This window comes from Acartia tonsa, chromosome 10 (genome assembly GCF_053477335.1).
Source record: "Acartia tonsa isolate MP-2025a chromosome 10, ASM5347733v1, whole genome shotgun sequence".
Classification (NCBI taxonomy): domain Eukaryota; kingdom Metazoa; phylum Arthropoda; class Copepoda; order Calanoida; family Acartiidae; genus Acartia; species Acartia tonsa.
Window position 1 is genome coordinate 13817222 of NC_137269.1, and position 24734 is coordinate 13841955.

At 31.4% G+C, this 24734-nt stretch overlaps 1 protein-coding gene across 3 annotated transcripts in view; it reads left to right on the forward strand.

The window, feature by feature from the left end:
- Positions 1-871: 871 nt before the first annotated feature.
- LOC145329465 (uncharacterized) overlaps positions 872-24734 on the forward strand; it is a 38294-nt gene continuing 14431 nt past the window's right edge. For 2 of the 3 annotated variants that reach the window (XM_080173623.1, XM_080173624.1), the window contains exons 1-13: positions 872-994; positions 1456-1514; positions 5822-5875; positions 6857-6908; positions 10461-10552; positions 17065-17158; positions 18009-18078; positions 19036-19135; positions 19907-19952; positions 20190-20270; positions 20999-21028; positions 23406-23486; positions 23931-24076. In XM_080173623.1, the coding sequence (XP_080029749.1) occupies positions 950-994; positions 1456-1514; positions 5822-5875; positions 6857-6908; positions 10461-10552; positions 17065-17158; positions 18009-18078; positions 19036-19135; positions 19907-19952; positions 20190-20270; positions 20999-21028; positions 23406-23486; positions 23931-24076 (950 nt within the window). In that variant the 5' untranslated portion in view covers positions 872-949. The remainder of the gene's footprint in view (positions 995-1455; positions 1515-5821; positions 5876-6856; positions 6909-10460; positions 10553-17064; positions 17159-18008; positions 18079-19035; positions 19136-19906; positions 19953-20189; positions 20271-20998; positions 21029-23405; positions 23487-23930; positions 24077-24734) is intronic. The other variant, XM_080173625.1, reaches the window with a different exon arrangement.

Sequence of the window (24734 nt, forward strand, 5' to 3'; positions counted from 1 at the left end):
ACCTTACCTAAAATAACCTATTAAAAGCCATTTTCAAAATACGACGAATCGCCCCTTAATGGGCCGCGTTGCCACAAAAGGGACCATTCCCGAAAAAGTTTAGAAGCAGAAAAAATGTCTATGATAAAGGAAGATAGATAGTTGTCTGTATATACATATATAATTTTTGGAAACTACGGATTCTTGATAACTATCCTGGAGTATAAAATTCCTCGCCATACGATAAATATATTTTGGTTCTGTAATAAATATATGCATTATTACTAATGATGTTAATCATGAAAAGAGCATAAAAAGCCCATACATTAATTAGACTTGGAGAATATCATTACATTTTTTATCGATATTCTGAATCAGCGGCTATGTCTCTATAGGCCTAAGGGGGCACTTAGATTGGGGGCAGACCCAGGATCATTTTTTATTTTTATATGAGAATTATATTAATTTAAGGGTTTTCGAAATCCTAGGTAGACAGACAGACACACATACACAGACAAACATCATGTTATTTTGAAATAAGGTTCAAAGGTAGAGAAACTTGTGATTATATATTTTGTAGACTGACCTCTAGTTCTAATAGCAGCCAATACTAAATGTTTAGGAATTATCTTTCTCGTATTCATTCGCATCCGGTGGATAGGAACCGGTTCTCATCCATACGAAAAAACTATGTCTAGCATCGTATTATATCCAGCTTTCTACGAATATAAAAATGTACAACCAAAAGATTAAAACTATTTTTTTAGCCGGTGCCTTCGGCACCTCGGGGCTAAAAAAACTAGTTATAATCTTTTAATTGTACATTCTATATCCGCGGAAAGCCGTTTATAATACGATGCGAGAAATAAATATTATAATTTTTATTTGTTTCAGATAACTCAAAATGATGAATTTAGATATAAAATAGAACAGTGAATCATAATACACAATTGTTACCAAGTTTCTTAGAATGAGGCTTTTTCAATATTTTATTCTTCTACAGCTCACCTTTCAAGTAAGTTTTGTAGGGATAGACTAACATCAGATAATCTATTTTTTCACAAATTCTAAAGAAAACTTTATCAATTTACCTTACCTAAGTGGTGAATGGGGGTTAAACCTAATCTATCTTCCATTAAGTTATCATTGTATCTCAAAAATAGAAATAACATTTTTGATCATTGGTTAAATTTTAAAAAATACATTCTTTACATAAGTTAAACAAATGAAGTAAATATGACAAAATTAAAGTAAAAAGCTACTCATTATTTAACTTTGTAGGTCAGTACGTAACGCTATGGAGAAAATGTCTTTTTCTTAACTGCCATTCAAGATAGACAGCTGAATTTTGCTGAATATGCAAAATATAATTTACAACTCACTTTGTCCGTTTGTCCTTGATCTTTTATCCTTCGCTACTTATGGATGTTGTCATCCATGTTTTGAGAATAGAAAACATAACTTTTTTTCATTAAGGATACTTTTCGTGTTGACTCGTATTCTCTGAAAGATTCTACAGATTCATCTAAATTAAGGTATTCTATTGTTATTTGGTAGTGCAGTTTATCTATAACACTTTAATGTACGTTTGACTGTTTGTTTCGCTTTAAGCAACCCTTAAAAGAAGAAAATATTATCGGCGTAGTTTCTTCTCTGTGTATTCACTTACAACGTTTTTTAATTTAGTACTTTCCCTCAAAACTACACCTTACAAAAACCTAGGGTGAATTACTAATAACGATTACTTTTATGAAATGTCCCCTCTCCATTATTTTCAAAAATTGAGGGGGGGATATCTAGGCACTCTGGCGGAAAATGCCTTATTTTTTAGAATAATTATTTAGAAATTGGTAGATATGGATATTAGGAAAAGAAAGGAATACAGATTAATCTAATCATTGTCTTATCCCTCCCTTAGAAATTGCATAAAAAGATGAAAGGAAATAAAACTAAAGAGAATCCTAAGATATGCTGTATAATGTCTTTATTTAACCCAAGGAGTGAGGTGACATTGGACTGTTAATTACACAGCTATCTTATTCGTTGGCTTAAAAACTTTGGGTACTTATATAGAATTATTATTGGTTGTTTTCAAACTTTAAAATCAATAATATTCATAAAGAGAGGTTTAACTTTGTTTATCATCTTTAGGAATGTAATAGTTATTTCTCGTATCGTATTATAAACGGCTTTCCGCGGATATAGAATGTACAATTATAAGATTAAAACTAGTTTTTTAGCCCCGTGGTGCCGAAGGCACCGGCTAAAAAAACTGGTTTTAATCTTATGATTGTACATTTCTATATTCGTAGATAACTGGACATAATACGATGCTAGACATAGTTTTTTCGTATTCATGAGAACCGGTTCCTATCCACCGGATTCGAATGAATACGAGAAATCAATTTATCGTCCATTGTCTTATCCCTTAAGATTTCTGATTTAACCAAAATCCATCTAATTTTAATATTATTCTATTTTTCTTAATTTTGGAGCTGCATCAAAAGATTTTAATATTCTCTTTTCTAGCACATCAAACATTATCAAACATCACATAACATCACAAAATTTAAGGAATAAGTAAATTGGTTTTAAAACTATAAATTAGAATTATTCTATAAGTCTTATTTTTGATTTATTCTAGGACAAACAGATTGAGCTTTTTTGATGCTTTTTATAGTGCTAATAAAAAACTACGTCGTACTGGCAATCCATTGATCAATTAAAATGTATACTGGCCTGCCATTTGGTAATTTGTATTGTATGGCGTCATTTTTTTACAGGCACTGTAAAAGTCTTCCTTTTCCTTGATTGAACCTTATACATACAATTTAAGGCCTACAGTTAATCTGAATTGCAGTGACAATGGATATAGGATATACGTGGATATATTGACATTGGAAAATTATTTGAAAATTAATTGAACCTCAATTATTGGTCCTTTTGTTAATTCAGGATGAAAGGGGGTGTAATGGGGGGGTATCGATATTTTAGCCATCTGCGAGTATCATTTTATCAGAGTACATAAAAATCAGGTGCAATATAATAATATATCAATTACCATAACCATTTAAGCATAAGAAGCATGGGTGCAGCGCATGTAACTCATTCAAAAATGATTTCATAAATATGGTTAATCCTATCAACATATCTTATATTTCAAAATCTGATAATTCTTATCTCTTAAACCACACTATACCTACTACACACACCAAAAACTTTTTTAATCCAAAAATTTAAATCCTTTTAATGAAAAGATATTCTTATCTTATATACACAAGATAGAAAGGGGCTTCAGTGGGATAAAAATAATCAGGGATATAGGAATGGAGCAATAGCAATTAATTCAATTATAGAGTTAGACCTCAATAGCCCTCAAAAACAGATTTAACTTGGAAATTACAACAATTTGAAACGGCAAATCTTTATTAGATTGTAAACTGTAATTTTTTGAGAATTAAAAAAAGTAAAAGCAGGCCTTTCCAATTTAAATTTTCTTGGGGATGTTAAGTTGATACAACCCTAAAGATGCTTTGATAATAATAAGGCCTCAACCTGTACTTTTGAGAAGCTTAATAAGTTGCTTTTCCTTAAAAATTTTGTATTTTTTATAACAGCAAACAATTTATACGTAATTCCCTGAAAAATATACACGGATTGAAAAATGAGTTGTGTGCTGTGTATTCAAGCAACTCTAGAATACTAATAATGTTATGAATAGGCCAATTACATTTTAAAAGGCACGTTTTGTACACTAAAAGAACCTACAAAATAAACTCTTAAAAATTTTGTTTTACCTCGAATTCAATAAGTTCAGCTTTAATCTGAAAACAAGAAGCCAACTTAGAATCTTGAGATTCTTCTCTCAAAATAAAATAAACTACTGTCAAAACAACCAATAGAGAATATTTTTTTTATTTTCACTTTTTATAAGGTATTGTGGATAACTAAAATTCCAAGAATAAAGTCATTTCTAGTATGGCTTTTTTGTTTTATTTGGCCGATCCTTCGGCCCCTCACAAACAATATTATATTATGAAGCTGACAAAACTGGAATTAATCTTATGGTTTTTAATATCCCTATCAGCGGAAAGCTGTCTATATGGCGATGTGATAAATCACTGTTAAGATAAAAAGTGTTTCTAAAAGCAGGAAAGAATAAATAAATACAAAGGTTGAAACAATAGCATTAAAGATTATATACAAATATTCTATGCATAATAATAATACTAATCACGGTGCAGGGATAAGACAATACAGATAATATTAAGGAGAAACTAGAGAATTGCACATCCCCAATGATTATATAGAAAATTAACACGTCTGTAGATTGCAATTAGTAATTTAAAGTTCTCAAAGTTGTTGAGCCAACGAATAAAATAATGTTATAAAACTTTGGGGACTAGTATACTAAACTGCCCTTTGCCCATACCCTTCCTGAAACCTTGAATATTTTTTTAGCCAAGAATACTTTTTACTGATTTTAAATAGCCTAAAACCTTGCATAGACCTATGGAAATCATCCTTACAAAGTAAAAAACAATCGGTCAAACCATTTATGAGATCGTTATGTACATAACAATGTATATAACAGACAGACATGAGCCATCCTCATACTTAAATTAAAATTTGTACTTTATGACTGCATTTAAAATTACATAAAACTTTTATTTTTGTTAAAATAGTTTTTATTTACCGCTGTTTGTTATGTATTCAATTATTTTAATGGTTATATTGTTACATGGATCTAACACAAAATTACCATATACTCCAATAAAGTTATGGCAGACTAAACTATCCCCCTCCCTTACCGCATCCCCTCCTTTCCTACTGGATAAACGAACTGACCAATAAAACACAGGAGAAATATCAACCTATATTGACTACAATTTTCCCCCTGTCTTAATATCCTCGTGTATTCTACATCCATTTTTTAAATTGATTCTATACATACAATTTTATCTTGTTGTTTCAGTCTATATTGTATCAAGAATTATTACATCCATATAAAGCGAAGCAGAGATAAAACAAGGATGACAATATATTTGAAAGTCAGACAAACGAACATTGAAATATATAGAGTATTTGACATTCAACATAAGTTATAAGTTTCAACAAAAATTCCGTTTAAATCTATCCCAAAATTACTTTACGCTTGATATAGAAATACTTACATTTTAGTACTTGATTATGCTTATTACATTATTCCTAAATGTCCTAGGAATCAATATTCCAAAAAATTAATTAAAAGATGTTATCAATTGTCTGGAACGGACCTGCCTTAATATAGAAAAGGGTTCGCTTTGAAAAAGCATTGAGCTGTACGTTGAAACATTTACATTCATTTTTCATTGAAATTAGAGATATCGAACTCCGATATATTTGATATTTGAAAACGTATTACACGTTGTTAGCTGGTTCAACTAGTAGTTTTCCAATAATATATACATGGAAAGTTTCATTTTTTTATAAAAGAACATTGTATGATAAATACATTGAAAATCTCTTTTATTGATTGGCGAATTGCTAATTCAAAACTCATTGAGTTAACAAACAAAGTTGAGTTCTTTCACACAAATTGCCTATTGAACACTTATGATCTCAACCCCTATCCCCCATTCTCAATTAATAAATTTAAGATATGGTTGAGGGGATTTTTTTAGGGCTCACCCCTAGGGAGGGTAATTCCTTACCTAGAGTAAACTAACCAAAATCCCCTTTATTGTCAATTAGTAGCAAAAAAATAAGAGCTGTAGAAGGGGGTTTCAGAAATGTGAAAGCCCCCAAACATGTTACTGCACTGCGTTACTTGTTGATATAGTTATTCTTGTTTTACTTTTAGACACGCGACTAAGAAAAGTCTCATTCTAAACAGAAGTGGAAAATATACAACAAGGTAAAGAGTATTTATTTTCCATCATTTTCTACAATATATTGAAATATTTTGTTCTAAGATATAACAAGGATGACAACATTCATTAAAGTGAAACTTAACATATTAACAGACAAACCAACATAAATGAATATAGAGTATTAGAAATCCAATTTGTTTAATATAGACATACTTACATTTTAATTCTTAATTATAGAAATGCTTCGCCTAAAATGGACCTACTGACTTTCTTGTAACAATTATAGAGTTGCTACCCTTTCTAAATCACACTTAACTTTTACAGGAATCATTATCCCAAGTTTGATATAAATAGGATAGTTTTAAATGCCTTGAATTACAATAGGAGCCATCCGTTACGAATAGTCCAAAGAAAAACTTCGCTCAAAAAACATAATTATTGTTAGTTTGACTTTTAAAAACATTTGATACTTAAATTTATCAAGGTGATTAAGTGATTAAATTTCCTTCCATCCACCAAACCACCCTATTCATAAAAACATCTAACTAGCTACCCCAGACAAAATTTCACACACATATCTTTTTATTGCCTATTACTACTGATTTGGAATTGTAGTTTGGAAGATAATCAAGAAGATGTTATTCTGCTATTATAGATTTATTAAGTCTCAATAAGTTGTCTCCCTCCCTGAGTACTTTCCAAAATGATCAAAATGGTGTATTATATATTGAGAAATCTTTTCATTTTCCTTTAAAGTAAATTCTTAAGGACTCAGCCCCCCCCCCCCCCGTAATTGAAACAAAAGTTTCAATAAAGTTTTTGGTTCGTTTTTTATTACTTTAGGTCAGGATAGGTTAAATTATATTGGGTGATGGGTGGGTAGCCCCACAGGGTTAGTGCCCCTCTTGTTAGTTATTTAAAAATTAAGAGGGGGATTTCTGTGTTATACAGGCACTTTTTTGGAAATCACCCGACCCAAATGTGTAATGATAATATGATATTTATCATGTTATTATACTTTGTAGAGAGTTGATACACAAGATTCCCACCGCGGACCATCCCTGTAAACCTACAAGAGTAAGTTTTTTATTTAGAGGCAGTGCGGCTACTCTATAATTCACTTTGTATTTTTTTAAATAAAATATATAACTTTTTAAAGATTTAGTTTAAGAACAGGACCTCAATTTATGGTTTAACACAGAATAAATTATAAAATTGGACAACAACAAAAAAAGGTTTTTTTCTAACATATACACTAGATCTTTTCATGAAAATACCCTTTTTCGAATTTCAATCTTCTGCTAACCTAAAAAGTTACTTTAGGGGCCTAGAAATATATGTACAAAATTTCAGCTCTCTATCTCTACTGGCGACCTAGCGCCAGGCATGTAAAATATCAACAGATAACGGTAGCACGGCGGTTTTAACAATATCTCAGTAATGTGCAGGTTTTCAGCTCTTCTGCATATATCAATTTAAACACATAAGGCCAAAGATATTATATCCAAAAAATCTTTTGTCAAAGTCTACTCTAGACCTAGCGCCAGTCAGTTTTCTAAAATCATGCATTTTATACCTGTGAAAAGTGAAATCGCTGTTATCTAATGTCTCATACCTATATTTTTTTAGACAAAATGAATTGAAAATGATTGCTAAAATCGAAATATATCTTCATGTCTTAGAATAGTGTATTTTTTTAAAAATAGGTTGAAAAACATAATAACTTTAAAACAATAATAAACTTCCGTGAATAGTAAGGCCATGACCGTTTGGCCACTCCTTGACCGATTTTTAACTGATTTTTTATTTCCTACCTGTAGTTTTGCCGTTTTTAAGCTGCCAGTAGCCGAATTCTAAAACAGCTTTAGACCAGCCAATTTTTGTATGTAGTCTTTATTGTGATCATAAACAGATAAAACTAGCACCGCCAACCGCCGTTTTACCGCCAAAATTGGTGGTTTCCATTATTTGTCGTTTTTTGGCAATGGTTAGAAAAAGCATTTTTTTTTGTTATGAAAAATAATTGCTCGTCATAAAATTTGGTTTTCCTTGCTTTAAAATTGGCCGCTCTACAGCTTTTTTAATATTTAGCGGCTGGCTGCTAAAAAGCGGATAAGGAGCAGTCTGACCACTATGACTAGAAAAAGTAATTTTCTCTAAAAATGCACATGAACCAACAGAAAAGAGTTTTACGTCTCTATCTGTAACAGGAGCCGAGATAGAGGGGGGGTCTGTTATGGGGTTAAGTAGGGATACAGAAATTTAACTGCCTGTTTTTGCCAGTTTGGGTGCTGGAAGCGCCAATTTTTTTTTAACTGAGAATAATATCTTAATAAGTTGTAACTATAAACAGATAAAAATATTATTTAGCGCCGCCAACCACCGTTTTAAATTGGCGGTTTCCGTTATTTGTCGTTTTTCGGCGATGGTCAGAAAAGGTATTTTTTTATTATAAAAAATAATAGTTTGTCATAAAATTTAATTTTTCTTAGCTTTAAAATTGGCCGCTCTACAGCTGTTTTAATATTTAGCAGCTGGCCGCTAAAAAGCGGATAAGGAGTGGTCTGACCGCTATGACTAGAAAAAGTAATTCTCTAAAAATACACATGAACAACCAGAAAAAAGTTTTACGTCTCTATCTGTAACAGGAGCCGAGATAGAGGGGGGGTCTGTCAGGGGGTTAAGTAGGGGTTCAGAAGTTTAACTGCCTGTTTTTGCCGGTTTTGGTGCTGGAAGCGCCAATTTTTTTTACCTGAAAATAATATCTTAATAAGTTGTAACTATATATAGTGAAAAAAGGGACAAAAAAAAGATATCTTTTAGGCCTTTTCAAAAGGCAGTTTTGAAATCCCGTTATTTCAAAAAAAAATTAAAATGCTTAGAGAATGGCTTGGAAGGTGAATTTAGGTGTTCTGCATATTTCAACTTAAACACATAAGGCCTAAGATATGATATCCCAAAAATCTTTTGTCAAAGTCTACTCTACACCTAGCGCTGGCGATTTCATTTTTCACAGGTATAAAATGCATGATTTTAGAAAACTGACTGGCGCTAGGTCTAGAGTAGACTTTGACTAAAGATTTTTTGGATATAATATCTTTGACCTTATGTGTTTAAATTGAAATATGCAGAAGAGCTGAAAACCTGCACATTACTGAGATATTGTTAACCCTTACAGATCGAGGGGGGGGCTCCAAGAGCCCCCCCCCCCCCTCTAGTTTTTTCAATCTCATTTTTTTTGTAGGTAAGATGGAGTGCTGTGACTTCATGACTTTTTAAGTTTAGTAATTATACGTCGGCAAGAGTTGATTTTATTAGGATATCTGGTCTGTGTCGGTCGTGGTGTCCGGTCAAAGTCGGTTGGGTAGCACCAAAATTAGAAAAAAATTCTAAAAAAATCTTAATTTCTACATTATGACTTTTGTGTATAAGGAGAAACCTAAAATTTTTTTGGTGAATACTTAGATATCAATGACCTTCTGAGAAAAAATGTGTTATGACCGTTTGACCACTCCCTGACCGACTTTATGACCGATTTTTGTCCGGCTTTTACTACAGACATATATCATGAATATCGTGGCTTCTATTACAGCTAGAGTCCCATAAATTTTTTTGGTAAATCCTTGAGCAACATCAAACAGATAAAAATATTAATCGGCGCCGCCAACCGCCGTTTTACCGCCATAACCGCCGAAAATGGCGGTTTCCATTATTTGCCGTTTTTCGGCGATGATCAGAAAAAGTAATTTTTTTGTTATGAAAAATTAAAGTTCGTCCTAAAATTTGGTCATCATCAAATTGGCCGCTCTACAGCTGTTTTAAAATTTAGCGGCTGGACGCTAAAAAGCGGCTAAGGAGCGGCCTGGCTGCTATGACTAGAAAAAGTAATTTTCTCTAAAAATACACATGAACCACCAGAAAAAAAATTTACGTCTTTATCTGTAACAGAAGCCGAGATAGAGGGGGGGCTCTTGGAGCCCCCTCCCCCCCCCCCCCCCAATCTATTAAGGTGGGAATTGGGGTCCGAGCTGTAAGGGTTAAAACCGCCGTGCTACCGTTATAGGTCGCCAGTAGAGATAGAGAGCTGAAATTTTGTACATATATTTCTAGGCCCCTAAAGTAACTTTTTAGGTTAGCAGAAGATTGAAATTCGAAAAAGGGTATTTTCATGAAAAGATCTAATATACACTCTAATAAGTTGACTCAAAGCACTCTAAGAGCAGTTTACAACTTTTCTGTTTGAAGAGTCGGTCAGTGAGGGAAGCAGATAAGATATTATTTAAATACGATTACTTGTGACTGATCGTAACACCAAGCACATTAGTTGTTGGATAGGTGATGGGTTTGAACATACTAAAGACGTTAAGAATTTTTCATGCTGCAAGTCAGAAAGATTTTAAATGGGGTTTAAAGAAAGATTCAGCGGTTTACCTCAAATTACATATGAACTATAACACAGAGTGATTATAAAAAATGTTTTGATGCTTATTTTAGGATTGGCTAGGTTAGGTAGGGGTTTTAAAAGAGAGTTCCCTGTGGTTTTAGAGCTCCCCGCCACGGAAAGAAAAAAGTTTATTTAGAAGATAAAAAGAAAACGAGTTTGAAATGAATTTGAGTGTTTTTGTTCAGACTTCTGTAAAGATTACCTTTCCTGACATGCGCAGTGAGATACTGGTAAACTTTCTGGGCTACAAAGAACCTAACCTGGTACATCTGGACAGGTAAAACTTTTTATCTTGCTCCTAAAATAATATTTTTCATAGAAAAGCATTTTTTGGTTTCATCAAAAAGTCAATGATAAAACTTTAGGTTAAAAGTGAAGGGAGGACTTTTTGACAAATAAATATAAAAAGTATAATTTCCAATTTCTTTGCAAAAAAAGACAAAGAGATATTTTTCGAAAATTACAACGTACAACCAGTATATTATACACTAGCGGCTACGCCCCTAGAAGCCTCTAGGGGCACGTAAGGGTACAAAAAAAATAGTTTAAAACCTTCCCAGGACCTATAAAAAGCTTCACTGTAAAGGAGAACAATATCGGTTCAGCGGTTAGCGAGATCCTTCGGGACAGACACAAAACGTTTACTACTTTATATAATAGGATAGCTAAATTTCTTTTACTTTTTAAAAATAGATACAAAAGCTAATTATTAAAATGTTTTCTTTTACGTTTGTTATTCTTTGTAAAAAAACACACACAAAGACATTTTTGAATATAACAATGTAAAACCAGTATTATAGATATAAATATTAAATTTTCCCAACAGGCAAACAGTACATTAAATACAATTATGCATCTTTTATATCTTTGAAGATTTTATATAAAAGAATAAAATTAGCATTATTGCTCGCTCAAATGTATACTTTATGTACATAAAAGTAACTGAATGTGTGCATGTCTTGTGTACCAAAGAATCTCATTAACAGCTGAATCGATAAGAATAACTATTATGTATATATCACAACCCTCAAACGTGAAATTTTAATATCAAAAGTGGATTATCGCCACCCTTTAGGCGCATGGCCGATAGTTGTTCTTGGTTGCCGAACCTGACTTTTTTTCTATAAAACCATACAATACATGTGTTTTCTTCATTTTTAAAACGTTTTCATGGATGCTGTGAGTATTGGTGCAAAAAATATGACGTAACAAAAAAAATTAGCCAATGAGAGGCCGTTATTGACCAATGGTAAAATTTATAGTGGCCTCTCATTGGCTAATTTTTTTTGTTACGTCATATTTTTTGCACCAATTCTCACAGCATCGTTTTCATGCAGTGTTGGAATGTATATGTATTCACATATAAGTATAGAAATAATTTCTGTTTGTTGACCCTAAGCTTTATCTAAAAATTAATAAATTAATGAAAACTTATAGAGTAGCTTCACATAAAAAGTATCCTGGAAGATAAATAAAAAAACAATAAATAGATGAAATGATATGTTAGAAATGTCAACACAGAGGTGCACTTTTTAGATGCACTTTTTATCAGGGATTAAGGCATGGCTTTTACACACAGTACAATCACTAATAACTCCCCCAACCCTTTACAATTTTTAAAAAATATATTCAAAATTATAGGGGGGGTTTAGTTTTCGTATTATGTTAATACTTTAGGTTAGTTTATTTATGGTACTAGGTAGCCCTACAGACTTAGTGCACCGCAGGGTAATGGCCCTTGGAAGTGGCAATTGATAGGAGAAAAAGCAACTCTTTATTTATCAATGCTTGACAGGCAATTTTGTAAAAAAAAACCGAAAAATTCTAACTATTATAATATATCAGTACTAGTGGCTGCGCCCCTAGCATCTAGGGGCTCTATAATCAAAGGGATATGGATGGGCAAAAAATAGCGAGATCCTTCGCTACAGACAGAAAAAAGCTTATTACTTTATATAATAGGATATTCAGTACAAATGTTTAGTAATTCTTATTCATATTACAGGCTGTGTGTGTCTTATGATTCTAGGATCACTGTTTACCGGCCAATACATTCCATTAAGATTTTTATTGAACGGTATATCATAATGTAACATTTTCCTCTGGTGAATATCAAAGAAAGTTAAGTCGCTTTGCAAAGTAAAGCATTGATCGATTTATCCATGAAATATATTTTTGGTTTGAAATATATGGGTAAAAAATATCGCAACATTGCAAGTTAATATACAAATAAATAAAATATTATTTTTTATTTAAAAAAAAAAATACCTATTTTTGTCATTTATTTGATTGTATAGCTTTATTTGATATATCAATGTAATCATGAAATGTTGTTTATTATGATAGAAAGTATTTTGCACGTATTTAATCTTTTTGTTAAATAGTACATTTAATTTTAGACACTTCCCTTCATTTAGATCCTAAAAAAATAAGAAAATGATATCTAAGTGAAGCAATTAAGTGAATTACAGACGTACGGTTCTAGATATAGACTAGCTACGCTACTTTATATCTTAACGAAAAAGACTAGTTAGGTGAATCTTTTTTAATTAACTCCAAGTTTTTGTTTTCTTTTGTTTTATATATACTCCATGTTATAGTAGAGAAAATTAATTTTTAATTGAAAAAATCCAGGTTAAGAAAACTTCATTAAGCCAAAGTAACAGGATGTTAAATGTAAAAAACATTAAAAAAACCAACAACCTGCTAAAAAGCAGTTTGACCGTCGTGGATGTTTTTTTATAGTTAATTATGCTCCTTAGTGATGGGAATATTGTCAAAAAGTTTCAGCCTTCTTTCTTTTATAGGAGCCGAGAAAATCATGTTTCTCCATTTTTGTCTAACAGACAGACAGACGGACAATTATTATGTAGTTAAAATACCTTTCCTTCCTACTAAAACATGATACTTATTACTACAAGCCAACATTGCCAGGGAGGGATAGAATAATGGAAGCTTAATAAATTGCGACCTGTTCTTTTAGATATTGTTCACCTACTACTAACTACGAAATTAACACATCCAAATTTTATCTTCAATTGTTCTGGAGATGCGATCCTCAATTTTCAAATTCTTTGATAAAGCAGCATAATACCTCGCGTGGGTCTTTTGTTGAGCTTCCACCAGCTCAACCAAATTCGTATTATACTTGTGGGAATAGAGGGTTAAGCATTCTAAACAAACGAACCGACGATGAGAATGTCTATGTGTATTGCAGTAAAAGTAGGTTTTTAGTAGTACTCATAGAAGAGCGGTCTCCATACATAAGTTTGGACAAACGCCCCATTCGCACACACAGTTCTATACCTGATAGGAGGTAGTAACTTATTAAGAGCCTTGCACCAAGGGACGTCTAAGGAGAAGGGGGTAACGGGGTGATTACCTACCCCTCCCCTAAATAAAAAAAAGCTTGGACGTCCTTGCTTTCACCATAATCACAGGCATATTTTTAAACTTTTAATAACCCTAACAAATGAATAAAAATACGAACATACTTCAGTCCAAATAGAATTTTTATTGGATAATAACAATTACCCAATGCAATGTATCATAAGAATTTCTTCATTTTTTCCATTTTTTCTCCGTTACTTATGGATATAGTTATCATTGCTAAAATAATTTGACCATTTTAAGACTAATTCATTTTCAAATTAAACTTTCAGTGCACTTTTTTTATATTCTATTTTGTTTGGTATTTTTTACTTTTGTATTTATTGGCCTCCTTTTCTTTCCTTTATAAAAATAATAAAATATATTGTTTTTGTAATAATTAATTTTATTCAAAATATTCTGAGGTTTGAAAAAAAAGCAAAATACAAAAACTGAGAATTTCTTTTATCCATAAATTTAAAAGATTTTTTCAGTTGCAGAAAAACAAGAACAAATATGTACAAAATTATAAATGAGAATTTAATTAAATCAATTCTTACAAATCAATAGTTTCCAGGGGGTCGCTAATTGGGGGGGGGGGGGGGTGGATTAGCATCTCGACTATTCACTTACATTTTAGGTTAACACAAAAAGTTTTTGTGTCCGTACTTTTGACAACAGCCATTTCTCATGGGAGATTGAAGGTAACCTCCCCAAAAATAGTTTTAAACCTTCCTTATACCTACAAGAATTAGAACCATACAAGTCCAGTAGATAGCGAGATCTTGAGCTATAGACAAATAGACATCCTGTTACTTTTATATAGGGATTAATATAGATATGGAAAAGCTATCCAGATCGTAATTTTAGAACGTAAATTTATTTAGTTGATAAAAACTGCGTTTCAATGGGTAAATACAAAAGTAAAACTAGTAGCAGCTACATGCAGTGCGAAAAAAACTGGTGAAAAAAATGGGTTGAAATTTTGCGAGATTATATTTTCCTAATGGTTTTCTCTCTATTCATCTTACACTTAGCAGAATAATGGTCTGATGAAGAGATAGGTATTCAAACATTTAAAATTATTTGATGCGGATGTTATTGTGCCATGTGCCAAATCTTAATCATCCTTATGATAAACTAACAGGAACTGTGTGTGTGTGTACCGAAGGACCTTGCTAACCACGTAACCAATATGGTTCTCCTATATGTAGATATAGAGTCCTCTAGGGGCATAGCTGCTATTGTCTAATAAAGTAGTAAGGTTTTTGTTTGTCCCTGAAGATCTTGTTAACCACTGAAACGATTGATTTACATAGGTCACGGCATGGTTCTAGACTGTTTCTTGGGAAGGATTTAGGCTATTTTCTGTACTCTCCCTTTCCCTTCGCATGTAGGCATGCAAGAATCTATATGCCTATCTATATCTTCTGCCGACATGTCAGACAAGTGACAAAGCATGTGATAACAACGTGCAAATTAATAGACACTTAAGGCACTACCCATTAATCTACACATCACAGACTTTCACACAACAATGAAACAATCAAAGAGTTGGTTTTCAACGATTTTCGCAAATTCTAAAAGGCGTCTATTTAAATTCTATGTACATTTTTCTTCTTTGATAACTGTTTCAAAAGTTTAATTTGACACGCAAGCAATACATGATTACAATTCTTAAAAATATGTCTCTATTCCTCATATAATGGTCTGAAATGGGGGGCAACGGTTAATGTGTTTTAGAGGGGTTGGGTTTTAGGTGTCTGAATGGATATATTATTACTTGGATCTTATACCAGATTTTCATGTTATCTAATCAAGTTAATCTAGCAGCTGGCTAAACCAACGATTCCCCCCTTACACTCTCTTCACCCCACCCCCTCCACTTCTACTGGATGAACGAACTGACCAAAAAACGAGTTCCATGTTATCAAGCTAAACTGACGAAATTTTTTTTACCTGTCATAGTATCCACGCATATTCTACATACATTGGTGTTTGAAAATAATAAAGAAATTGTAAGAATATTATAAAGAGAAAGAAAAATAAAAAGGTCAATTAAGTTTATAGGAGCAGTAAGATTTATTAATTTAATTTAAATCATTTATGAATCATTGATATTATATTGGAAAGCTTACATTTAATTTAATTTGATAATTAACTTTTCCGCTATAAACCAACCAGCAATATTCAATAAAAATACCCAAAGTTGTAAGCTAACTAATAAAAAAAAACGTAAATAGAATAATACTTTTTTGGGTAAAAGTATAATTTAGATTCTAATGTCCCATCCCTTCCCGATATAATCTAAGGCCAGACGAAAATTTGTTTTAGGTTAAGTGAAAATAAATGTAGTGTGAAAATTTTAATACCATACTTTTTCGCATGTACATGGTATGATACAATTTATTAATCATAGAGGGAGAGGATATAGAGCTGTAAATTATCCTGGTACCCAAGGGGTTTATAAAAACCGGTTTTTTTTCATTAGTTGGCTAAAAACTTTGGGATATTTTATTAAATCTTGATTTGATGTTACAAACTACTAGTGCTAAGCAATAATTTAAGTCTACGGAATCGGCAAGCTGCGATACTAATAAAAAATCTCAAAATCATACAAATAAAATTGAAGAAAAATCCCATCTCATTTCTTTCCATTATGAAATTATTCAATTCAAATTGTAGAAATATTCCTTTTTTTTTTGGTGGGTAAAGTGAAAATTTTGTTTTATTTTGTAATATATTTGTGAAACTTATTTGTTCTTTTCAAGTGTTTGCGAATGTTCTTCAATTACATTGTAATTTTGTGTAAAGTGTCTATTTAGTTTTCTAGGTCGCTTTATTTACAAGTTACCAAGGAGAGCAGAGTGCAAAGATGTAAATAATACTATAGGACAAACGAACATTTTAAAGAACTTTATTATACAGTCTCCGCTCATATCATCGTTCCTTATTGACCTTGGAATCATTATTGCAAAAATCAGACTATTAGGATAATTATATAATACAAAAAAAGTTATACAAAAAGTCCAAAAAATTTTAAAAGTCCAAAAAGCTTTGCTATTAATGCTTATCCGGAAATAATTGTTCTATAAGAATACATTTAGAAGATGTTGATTTTTGATCAGATATTTTGTCTCTATTGATAATATTTTTACCAAACGGAATCCAATGACTTTCCTGTTAACATAATTTAATCATAATGACTTCTAAATTCTATAAATACAATTCCCAGCTATTTCAAATATTGGTACCATCTATAATACAAAATAGAAAGATGTGTGTGCGTCCATCCGGGTACTGCTATTTGGAGATTTTTCCCTTCAAGTTTTAGGCTGTTTCCTATGGGGATATGAGAGACCACTTTCAGAAAAAACAGCCTTCCAACTTCAAAAAATATATTAAAACATATTTGTTTAGATGCAAGGGTAGGTGTGGATTATCCAACGAGCAGATTTCCTGTATACCTACGAAGGTCAGACAGAAGAAGGTCAGGATGACCGTCAAAACCCAGGTAAAAATAATTATTGCTAGTCATGTGAAAGTTAGGTTAAGTCTAATGTGCTAATTTATATTTCCTCATCTCGGGTGTAATTTCAAACTCCTCCCACCCTTCTAAGTTGAGATACCCGCTATTGAGAATTTTACATCTCCCCCCCCCCCTCACCCCCCCCAAAAAAAGCTTGGACGTGCTTGCCCTTCCATGCTGTTAGGCACCATTTAATAAGATTGAATGAATAGTGCTATTGATCTGCCGTCCTTCAAAACGAAAAACGCCACAAAAAACGCCGTACTATATAAAAGAAACAAAAACCAAAATATTACCTTCTATTGACCTATATACCTATTATCTACAACGACGTATAAATAGACATATTATATGTAGATTACGTTTCTGACCCGATTTTTCGTCAAATCTTTGATTCAGTAAAGCTTTGTACTAAGAAATGATACAATAGAAATGATACTAGCTGACTTTTATCTATGTACGAAATGAAAAAAAACATGCGTTCGTAATGAAATGTGTACACAATTTCAACCAATGAGATTTAATGTAGGTTCCGATGGGATTCTTCTATTAGCTCAATCAGACATTACCTCTCTTGTCTTACTACCTTTATTGACGTATATCAGTAGCAAAGCTACTCTATAATTAACTTTATATATCTGTCCGTCAGTCCGTAACACTATGTAGAAAATATGATTTTCTCAGCTGCTTTTTAAGACAAACAGCGGCAATTTATGGTTTAGGATATATATTTTATCTTCTTTTTAAATACAACTGAAAACTGTCTCTATCATCCAAGGTTTTATTATGCTTCGCTACTAATGGATATTGTCATGTCATCCCTGTTTTATTTTAGTTAATTGGTCGAGATCCGCGGGAGCGGCATAAAGAAATTCTTCTCGAGGAACACGTCGAGTGTGCTTGTCAGGAAATAAACACACACACACACACACACACACAACAGTTCTTTGTAGCGCAGCTACTCTACAACTAGTAAATGTCCGTGTGTCCACGTAGTTTATCAAAAATTACGTTGACTTTTCTTTGTCTCCGCGGATTTTAGGAATCTAGAAACACAATTAATGTAAAATTTAAAAAACGAGTATAAAAACAATGTTATTTTCTATAATGTATGAATTACATAATGATTTTTTTTATTTCTTTCTTTATGCTAACAATATCATTAATCATTATTTAGCAACAAATAAATATGGATTATGTACATCCTTGATCTTAAAGTTATTCGTTTGGTCAGCTATTCCATTTAGGCCAAGGTCATGAACTCTGAAAAAAAGGAAATCAAAATGATTTAAGTATCATTATTATGATGTATTTATATGTAGTTTATTGCATAAGTTTGGTAAAAGTAATTTAATGAAGGGAATAGTAGATTTCATAATATTCCGTAAAATTGTGAGCAATACGCTAATTAAGTCTAACTGTTCTTAATGTTGACCAAATGCCTAATATAACTAAACGCATATTTAAAAACAGTTTGACCTAACAAGCGCATTTGTCTGGAATCTTACTCACAACTGAATTTCCTAAAGATGATATTCCTTTTTATCAAAAAGGAACTGATAGTTAATTAAATTTATTATTTTAAAAATTAAAAGTTGTTGTATCAAGTTTATAAATAAAATTTTTCAACGAAATAATGCAGGACAACAAAAATGAATTAATATTGGATAAACTTTATAGCCTCTAGATTGAATAACAAGTATATTTAACTCGCTACCATCTAAAACTACCACGCATCTAGCATATCAGTTGTAATCTCTTTGTGACAGAAAAGAACCTGAAAATTATCGAGTACTTGAACATTTAATGTAAAAAGTACCAATACAATTCATAAAAGTTACAACATGTGTGTTTATGAATTTAGTGTAAGCACATATCTCCGCTGACTTGCATGGGTCAGTTTAATAATCAAACTTGTGAGTGTGAATGTGATGAGAGGGAGTATAAACTCAAAAAACAAAGGCAGAATTTTCATTTTTTAATACAAATGGATATATCATTACTTGGATTTTACACAAGATTTTCATGTTCTCTAAGTAAGCGAAACATGCAGCAGGCTAAGATAACAATTTTACCCTTCCACTCCCTTTACCCAATACACTCTCTCCTAACTGGATGAAAAAACTAACAAATAAACGAGTTTCATGTTAGCAAGTACATTCTACATTAATTACAATAAATTGATCTCATTTCTTTGTAAAAGCTCTATGAAGTCATAGAATAAATGGATTTTCTTCATTATTTTGAACTGATTTGATTAAAATTCAGTGGGAAAAGGCAGATTCTAACTTGTCATATAATATTATGCAATCTGTTGACCAAGCACTAAGCTCTAAAAATTAATGTATTCAAAACTTGTATGAAGATATAAAATCTAACTAAACTTTTTTTCTAGATTTAATTTGTATTCATATAAATTGTAGGAAATGATCTGCTTTTAATAAGAAAGAAACAAAAATATTATTCCAAATAATTTTAGAAATACTACACAAACAATGGCAACTCCTTTTATCCTTCCTAAAAACCCTCTGCAGTCAAAGTGCATTAACTGCACTATGAAATGTTTAACACCATATTTTACAAGATAAATGATTTATACTGTGGTAACATATAGACATGTACTTTTCATGGACAAGGATAAACAAACCAAGAACAACTCTTTTTTAAATGTTTTTTAAAAATTTAAGATTGTCGATAAAATTGTAAAAAAAATGTGAACTGAAAACCTTTTAGTTGTGAAGTTATGAGAGATGCTTATTGGGATACAAGAACTTGTCAGGTAAGATTATATGCTCTTTGCCTCCACCTATAACAATGAGAATCATGATAGGATTATAGTCATAAAGAAAGTGGCACTATTGATTGATATCTTTGACTAAGGTTCATTAGATTAAACATGAGGTTAATTATATTTTTAGTTTAGTCTTTTATCAAAAAGAGTCAAATTGTATACAAAAATGCATCTGAACCATTTAAACGTAAAGGCCCAACTCATATTAATTAATTTTGATTTTAGTGTAAAAGTAAGAGTGTATCAACCCGAGGTGTCCAAATGTACCAGAGTGACTGCCCTCAGCAAACTCTAGAGCACATCAAGGCATTCATCAATTTAGTTTAGAAATCATTAATTTTATAAAGTGCAAGCCATTATTGTTTTTGAGATTTTTTTGCAATTCAGCAAAAAAACTACTATGACGTATTTTAACTTTTGTTTGCTTGTAGCTAAACTGCTCATTGGGACATACAGCCAAACGGACATATTTCACTTTATATATACAGATAAGGTTGTACTGGTTTTTTTGAGAAAAATATTAATTATTATAAATTACATTTTTTTTGCAAAATTTTGAATTAATTCCTATTTTAAAGTTTTTGATTAAATTAAAGATAATTTGAAAATTAATTATTTACATCCTCTTGTATAATTGTAATGTTTTCAACAATTCGCACACATTGATATTCATTTTTAACAAAGTAAAATATATTCTTAAAAGATTAGCTTCACTTTTTAGTTAGTATTCAAGCTATTCTGCAAAAAAATTGAAAGTAGATTTTAAAAAGAAAGTGTTTTTTGTACTTTTGTACCACTAATAAATTTTCTACAAATTTTTCACCAAAAATATCAACATTGGGACTACAAAAATAATATTTACAATGTCGTTAAGAAATCAAATTTATTTCTGTAAATGAACTTTTGAAAGGTTAATAGGTTTGTATAAGAATTATTAATGACTGTAAACCTATAGTTCCTGTTTTGAGTGTTTTGAACGCAATAGTCCTTGTTTGATAATTATATATAATTTGATGAATTAATGTTTGTTGAAGGAAACTTCAATGACGGAGGTAAATTCACTGGTAATGCTTTTATTTTTTATTTTCTATATGTTTGTTGCATAATTAAATGTATATAAGTTTTGCACTAAAAACTAATAGGGTTAAACAAAACTGGAATATGACTCTTGATAAATAAAAAGAAATGTTTACATAGGCGTGCGAAAGGGGGATGTCAACACCCAACTTTGACATTGGAAACGATTGCACCCTCAATAAATACACCACTCTGGAAAATCCATGTGCACGCCACTCAAAGTCTCAATGGATACGAGGGAAATAACCAGGGAGCTATGGGGACTGTAAATTATACTGGCGCCCAAAGATCTATAGACATGATAAAACATTTGCTAGCTTAAAAAAAAGTTTCATTACTTTATCAGGGTAAAATAAATTATTTTAGCTGCCTTATTTATATATGAATGTTCCAAAAAGAAGCATGTATTTATATCGATCTTAAAGGATAAGGAAATGAACGATAATTTAATTTACATCCCAAAAGATGATAAACAAAATTACCCCATCTATATATCATAGTTATTAGTTAAAAAGTTTAGACACTTCTGATCTGAAACTAGCCAATCATAATTCAAGAAAATTACTCAAAGTTATATAGCCAACGAGATATCGGTGTTTTAAAACTTTGGGTACTAGTGTAATTGACAGTCCAATTTCCCCTCGCATCGATACTTGTGTTGTTTAATTATAAAAAATTACCGGAAATAGTCCCTTTTGTAACATCGCCCTATAAGGGGCGATTCGTCGTATTTTTAAAATGGCTTTTTATAGGTTATTTTAGGTTAGGTTAGGTTATATTGGGTTAGATGATTGCCCCACCAGATAAGGTAATTGGTCCCGCAGGGTTAGAGCCCCCTGCAGAGGCTAGAAATAGGAGAAAAGCTACTGTGAAAAATACGAAGAATCGCCCCATAAGTTGCGATGTTACGAAAGGGACTATACCCAAATTACCAATCTAGAGACAAATGGTAAAATCTTTTTTGAATGCTATTTACATATTTGCTTTGTTTACGAATTATGACATCAAATTTGTCTTTTATTTAACATCAGATATAAAAATTTCTTTGTTAAAAAAGAATTTTTGCAAATTGTTATGGTCTGCAAAGTACCGTTATAGCCACAGTTAAGATAAAAATATAAAATCTGTGCAGTTATTTATCTTGAAACAAATACATATCTAAATCTTATTTTGTTTGATGCAACAAAGAAATTTTAAAAAACATGAAAATTCTATTTATATCTATATATAATTTTTTTAATTAATTGATTTTCAATATCAAAATTAACAATACAAATTTGATATAAAAGTTAAAAGAATATTCCCTATATCAATTTAATTAGTTAGAAATTTCCAGAAAATTTTACTGATAAGAGGGGTAGGGAGAGATTTTATTGACAAAAATTACCCCCCCCCCCCCCCATTTTTATTGCACTTCTCTAAATTTCTGGAAACCACCATGTTAGGACGGGTAAACTAAAAGATCATATCTAACCCTGCATGAATACAGGGCCAAAAGTCCTACGGCCAGCCCTTTGATTACACAACCTTTGTCTAGAAGTCTTAGAAATGTAGATTATTAAGAAAACATTAAAAATTTTAGTCACGCGATTTAAAATTACTAATTCTTTATCGCTTTCCCTGGAAAGGAAGTTATATTTTGATCAAAGTAATTTGTTAATGTACATATTCTTTGACACTTAATTTTTAAATAAATTCATAAAATTTTGATAATGCAACAAGAATGATAACGTTCAATTGTAATATTCATTTCTATAGTTAAAAGTAACATGATGTCTTTATGTCTGTATCAAGAGAAATTGTCCCTAGAAATGTCCTCCCAATTTTTTTTTAACTTTTTCATTTTAAGACTAAAATTGGCAGGGGTTGTCTCTCAACCCCCCCCCCCTCCCCATCGCCTCAGGCCCCTAGAATAATATGAAGTTCTTTTTTTCTATGTTAAAAAAACTTTTGAAATGCAGTTTTGTCTACAAAAAAAAAGAACATATTTTTGTATTCCTTGTACTAAAAACAATGTTATATTATTTGCAGAAAAAAAATAATTCTGACGTTTTCAAACTATTTCAACGCTTATAAATAATATATGACCGAAAATATAGTAACCCTAGCCACATTAAATACAAAATACAAGTTTTTTTAGGTTAGATTCATCATTCAAAGACGTCCAAGGGTGGGGGTAAAGGGTTGTTTATTCCCCTCAAACTTTGAAAGACCTTATTTAACCCCCTAAAAATATGTAAAAATACATTAGATTAACCCTTTCAAATCTTTGAAATTCCTTTTTACCCCCCCCCCCAAAAAAAAAAGCTTCGACGTCCCTGGTTAGATTTTTAACCGATTAATATTTTTGCATAAAATATTAAGGTGGTGAGTTTAGTTTTGCTTGGATGTTGTTTCACAGCGTCAATATTTCTAGCTGCTTCTACATTCTTCTATCATAGAAAAGTAAGTATTATTCTTCAATTATCTATCCCTTCAAATTTCCTATTTTTGTATTTTGCTTCCTTGTCTTAAATTACATCGAGGTAAACCCTATAAAATTTAATATAAAAGCCTTGAAGTTTGATCTCTCAGCTCTCAGTCCAGCATAGTGTCATAACTAAAGACGTTAAAAATGGTAGCTAATTTAAGTGCACGATATAAATATTTATATTTGGAGGAATGCCATGGCTCAAAACAGGCGCATCCCATTAACATTCATATTTAGGGCTTCTTGACAAATAAGATCGTGCAATCAAAGGGTTAGATGTCTGATCATGTAATTATACATTTCATTAAGAAAGATTTAGTTCAGATATATATCAAAATAAGATCTCGTTGTGTATCTCAACCTCTATGACTATCTATAAGATAACCGAGGCTAAAATAAAAACATTGTTTTTATGACAGGTTCGAAACCTACAAAAGCCAGGACAGACAAATTCTGAGCAGCACAGCCAACAACAACAACAACCCAACAGTATTCAAACTTTCCATAATCTGGACGAGGATGAAATGTCTCCACAACATCCAGATGGGGAAAAGGAACAATTAAGGTTGGTTTTAAACTTTTAACAATAGGTGGGGGGAGATTTATACTAAAAAATTGTCAGGGAGGGAGGGGAAATTGGGCTGTTTATTACTAGTCCACAAAGTTTTATTATAACTTTTTCTTATTCGTTAGCTTAAGAACTTTGGGGACTTTAATTTTGTGCGTAATGACCCCAATCTCTTAATCGGCTATAGTTCTATCTCTTTAAATACTTGAAAATAACACTAGTACCCAAAGTTCTTTAAACACTTATAATGTCATTTTATTCGCTAGCTCAAAAACTTTGGGTACTTTTATTGAATTTGATTAGTTGGGTCGAAACTATTATTGTCCAAACTTTTCAACCACTAATTGTAATATACAGAAAGGGTAATTTTGAATATAAAGATTGGGAATGTACATTAATTTCTTATCCCTTGTGTTCTCTAGATCATACATTGAAGTCATGGGTATCTTCACAATCGGTTTGAAATCAATAAAACAATACTGACATTCTTTAACTATGGGCAGTAAGTTAATCTGTAAAGTAGGACATGCAAGAAATGAGAAAAGATTCATCAATTTTACATATATTTTATTGTAAATTTAATACATATATCTTTTGTTTTAAGAAGAAAATATCTTACTCTGAGAAAAACAAAATCCTCTTAACCTAAAATGTT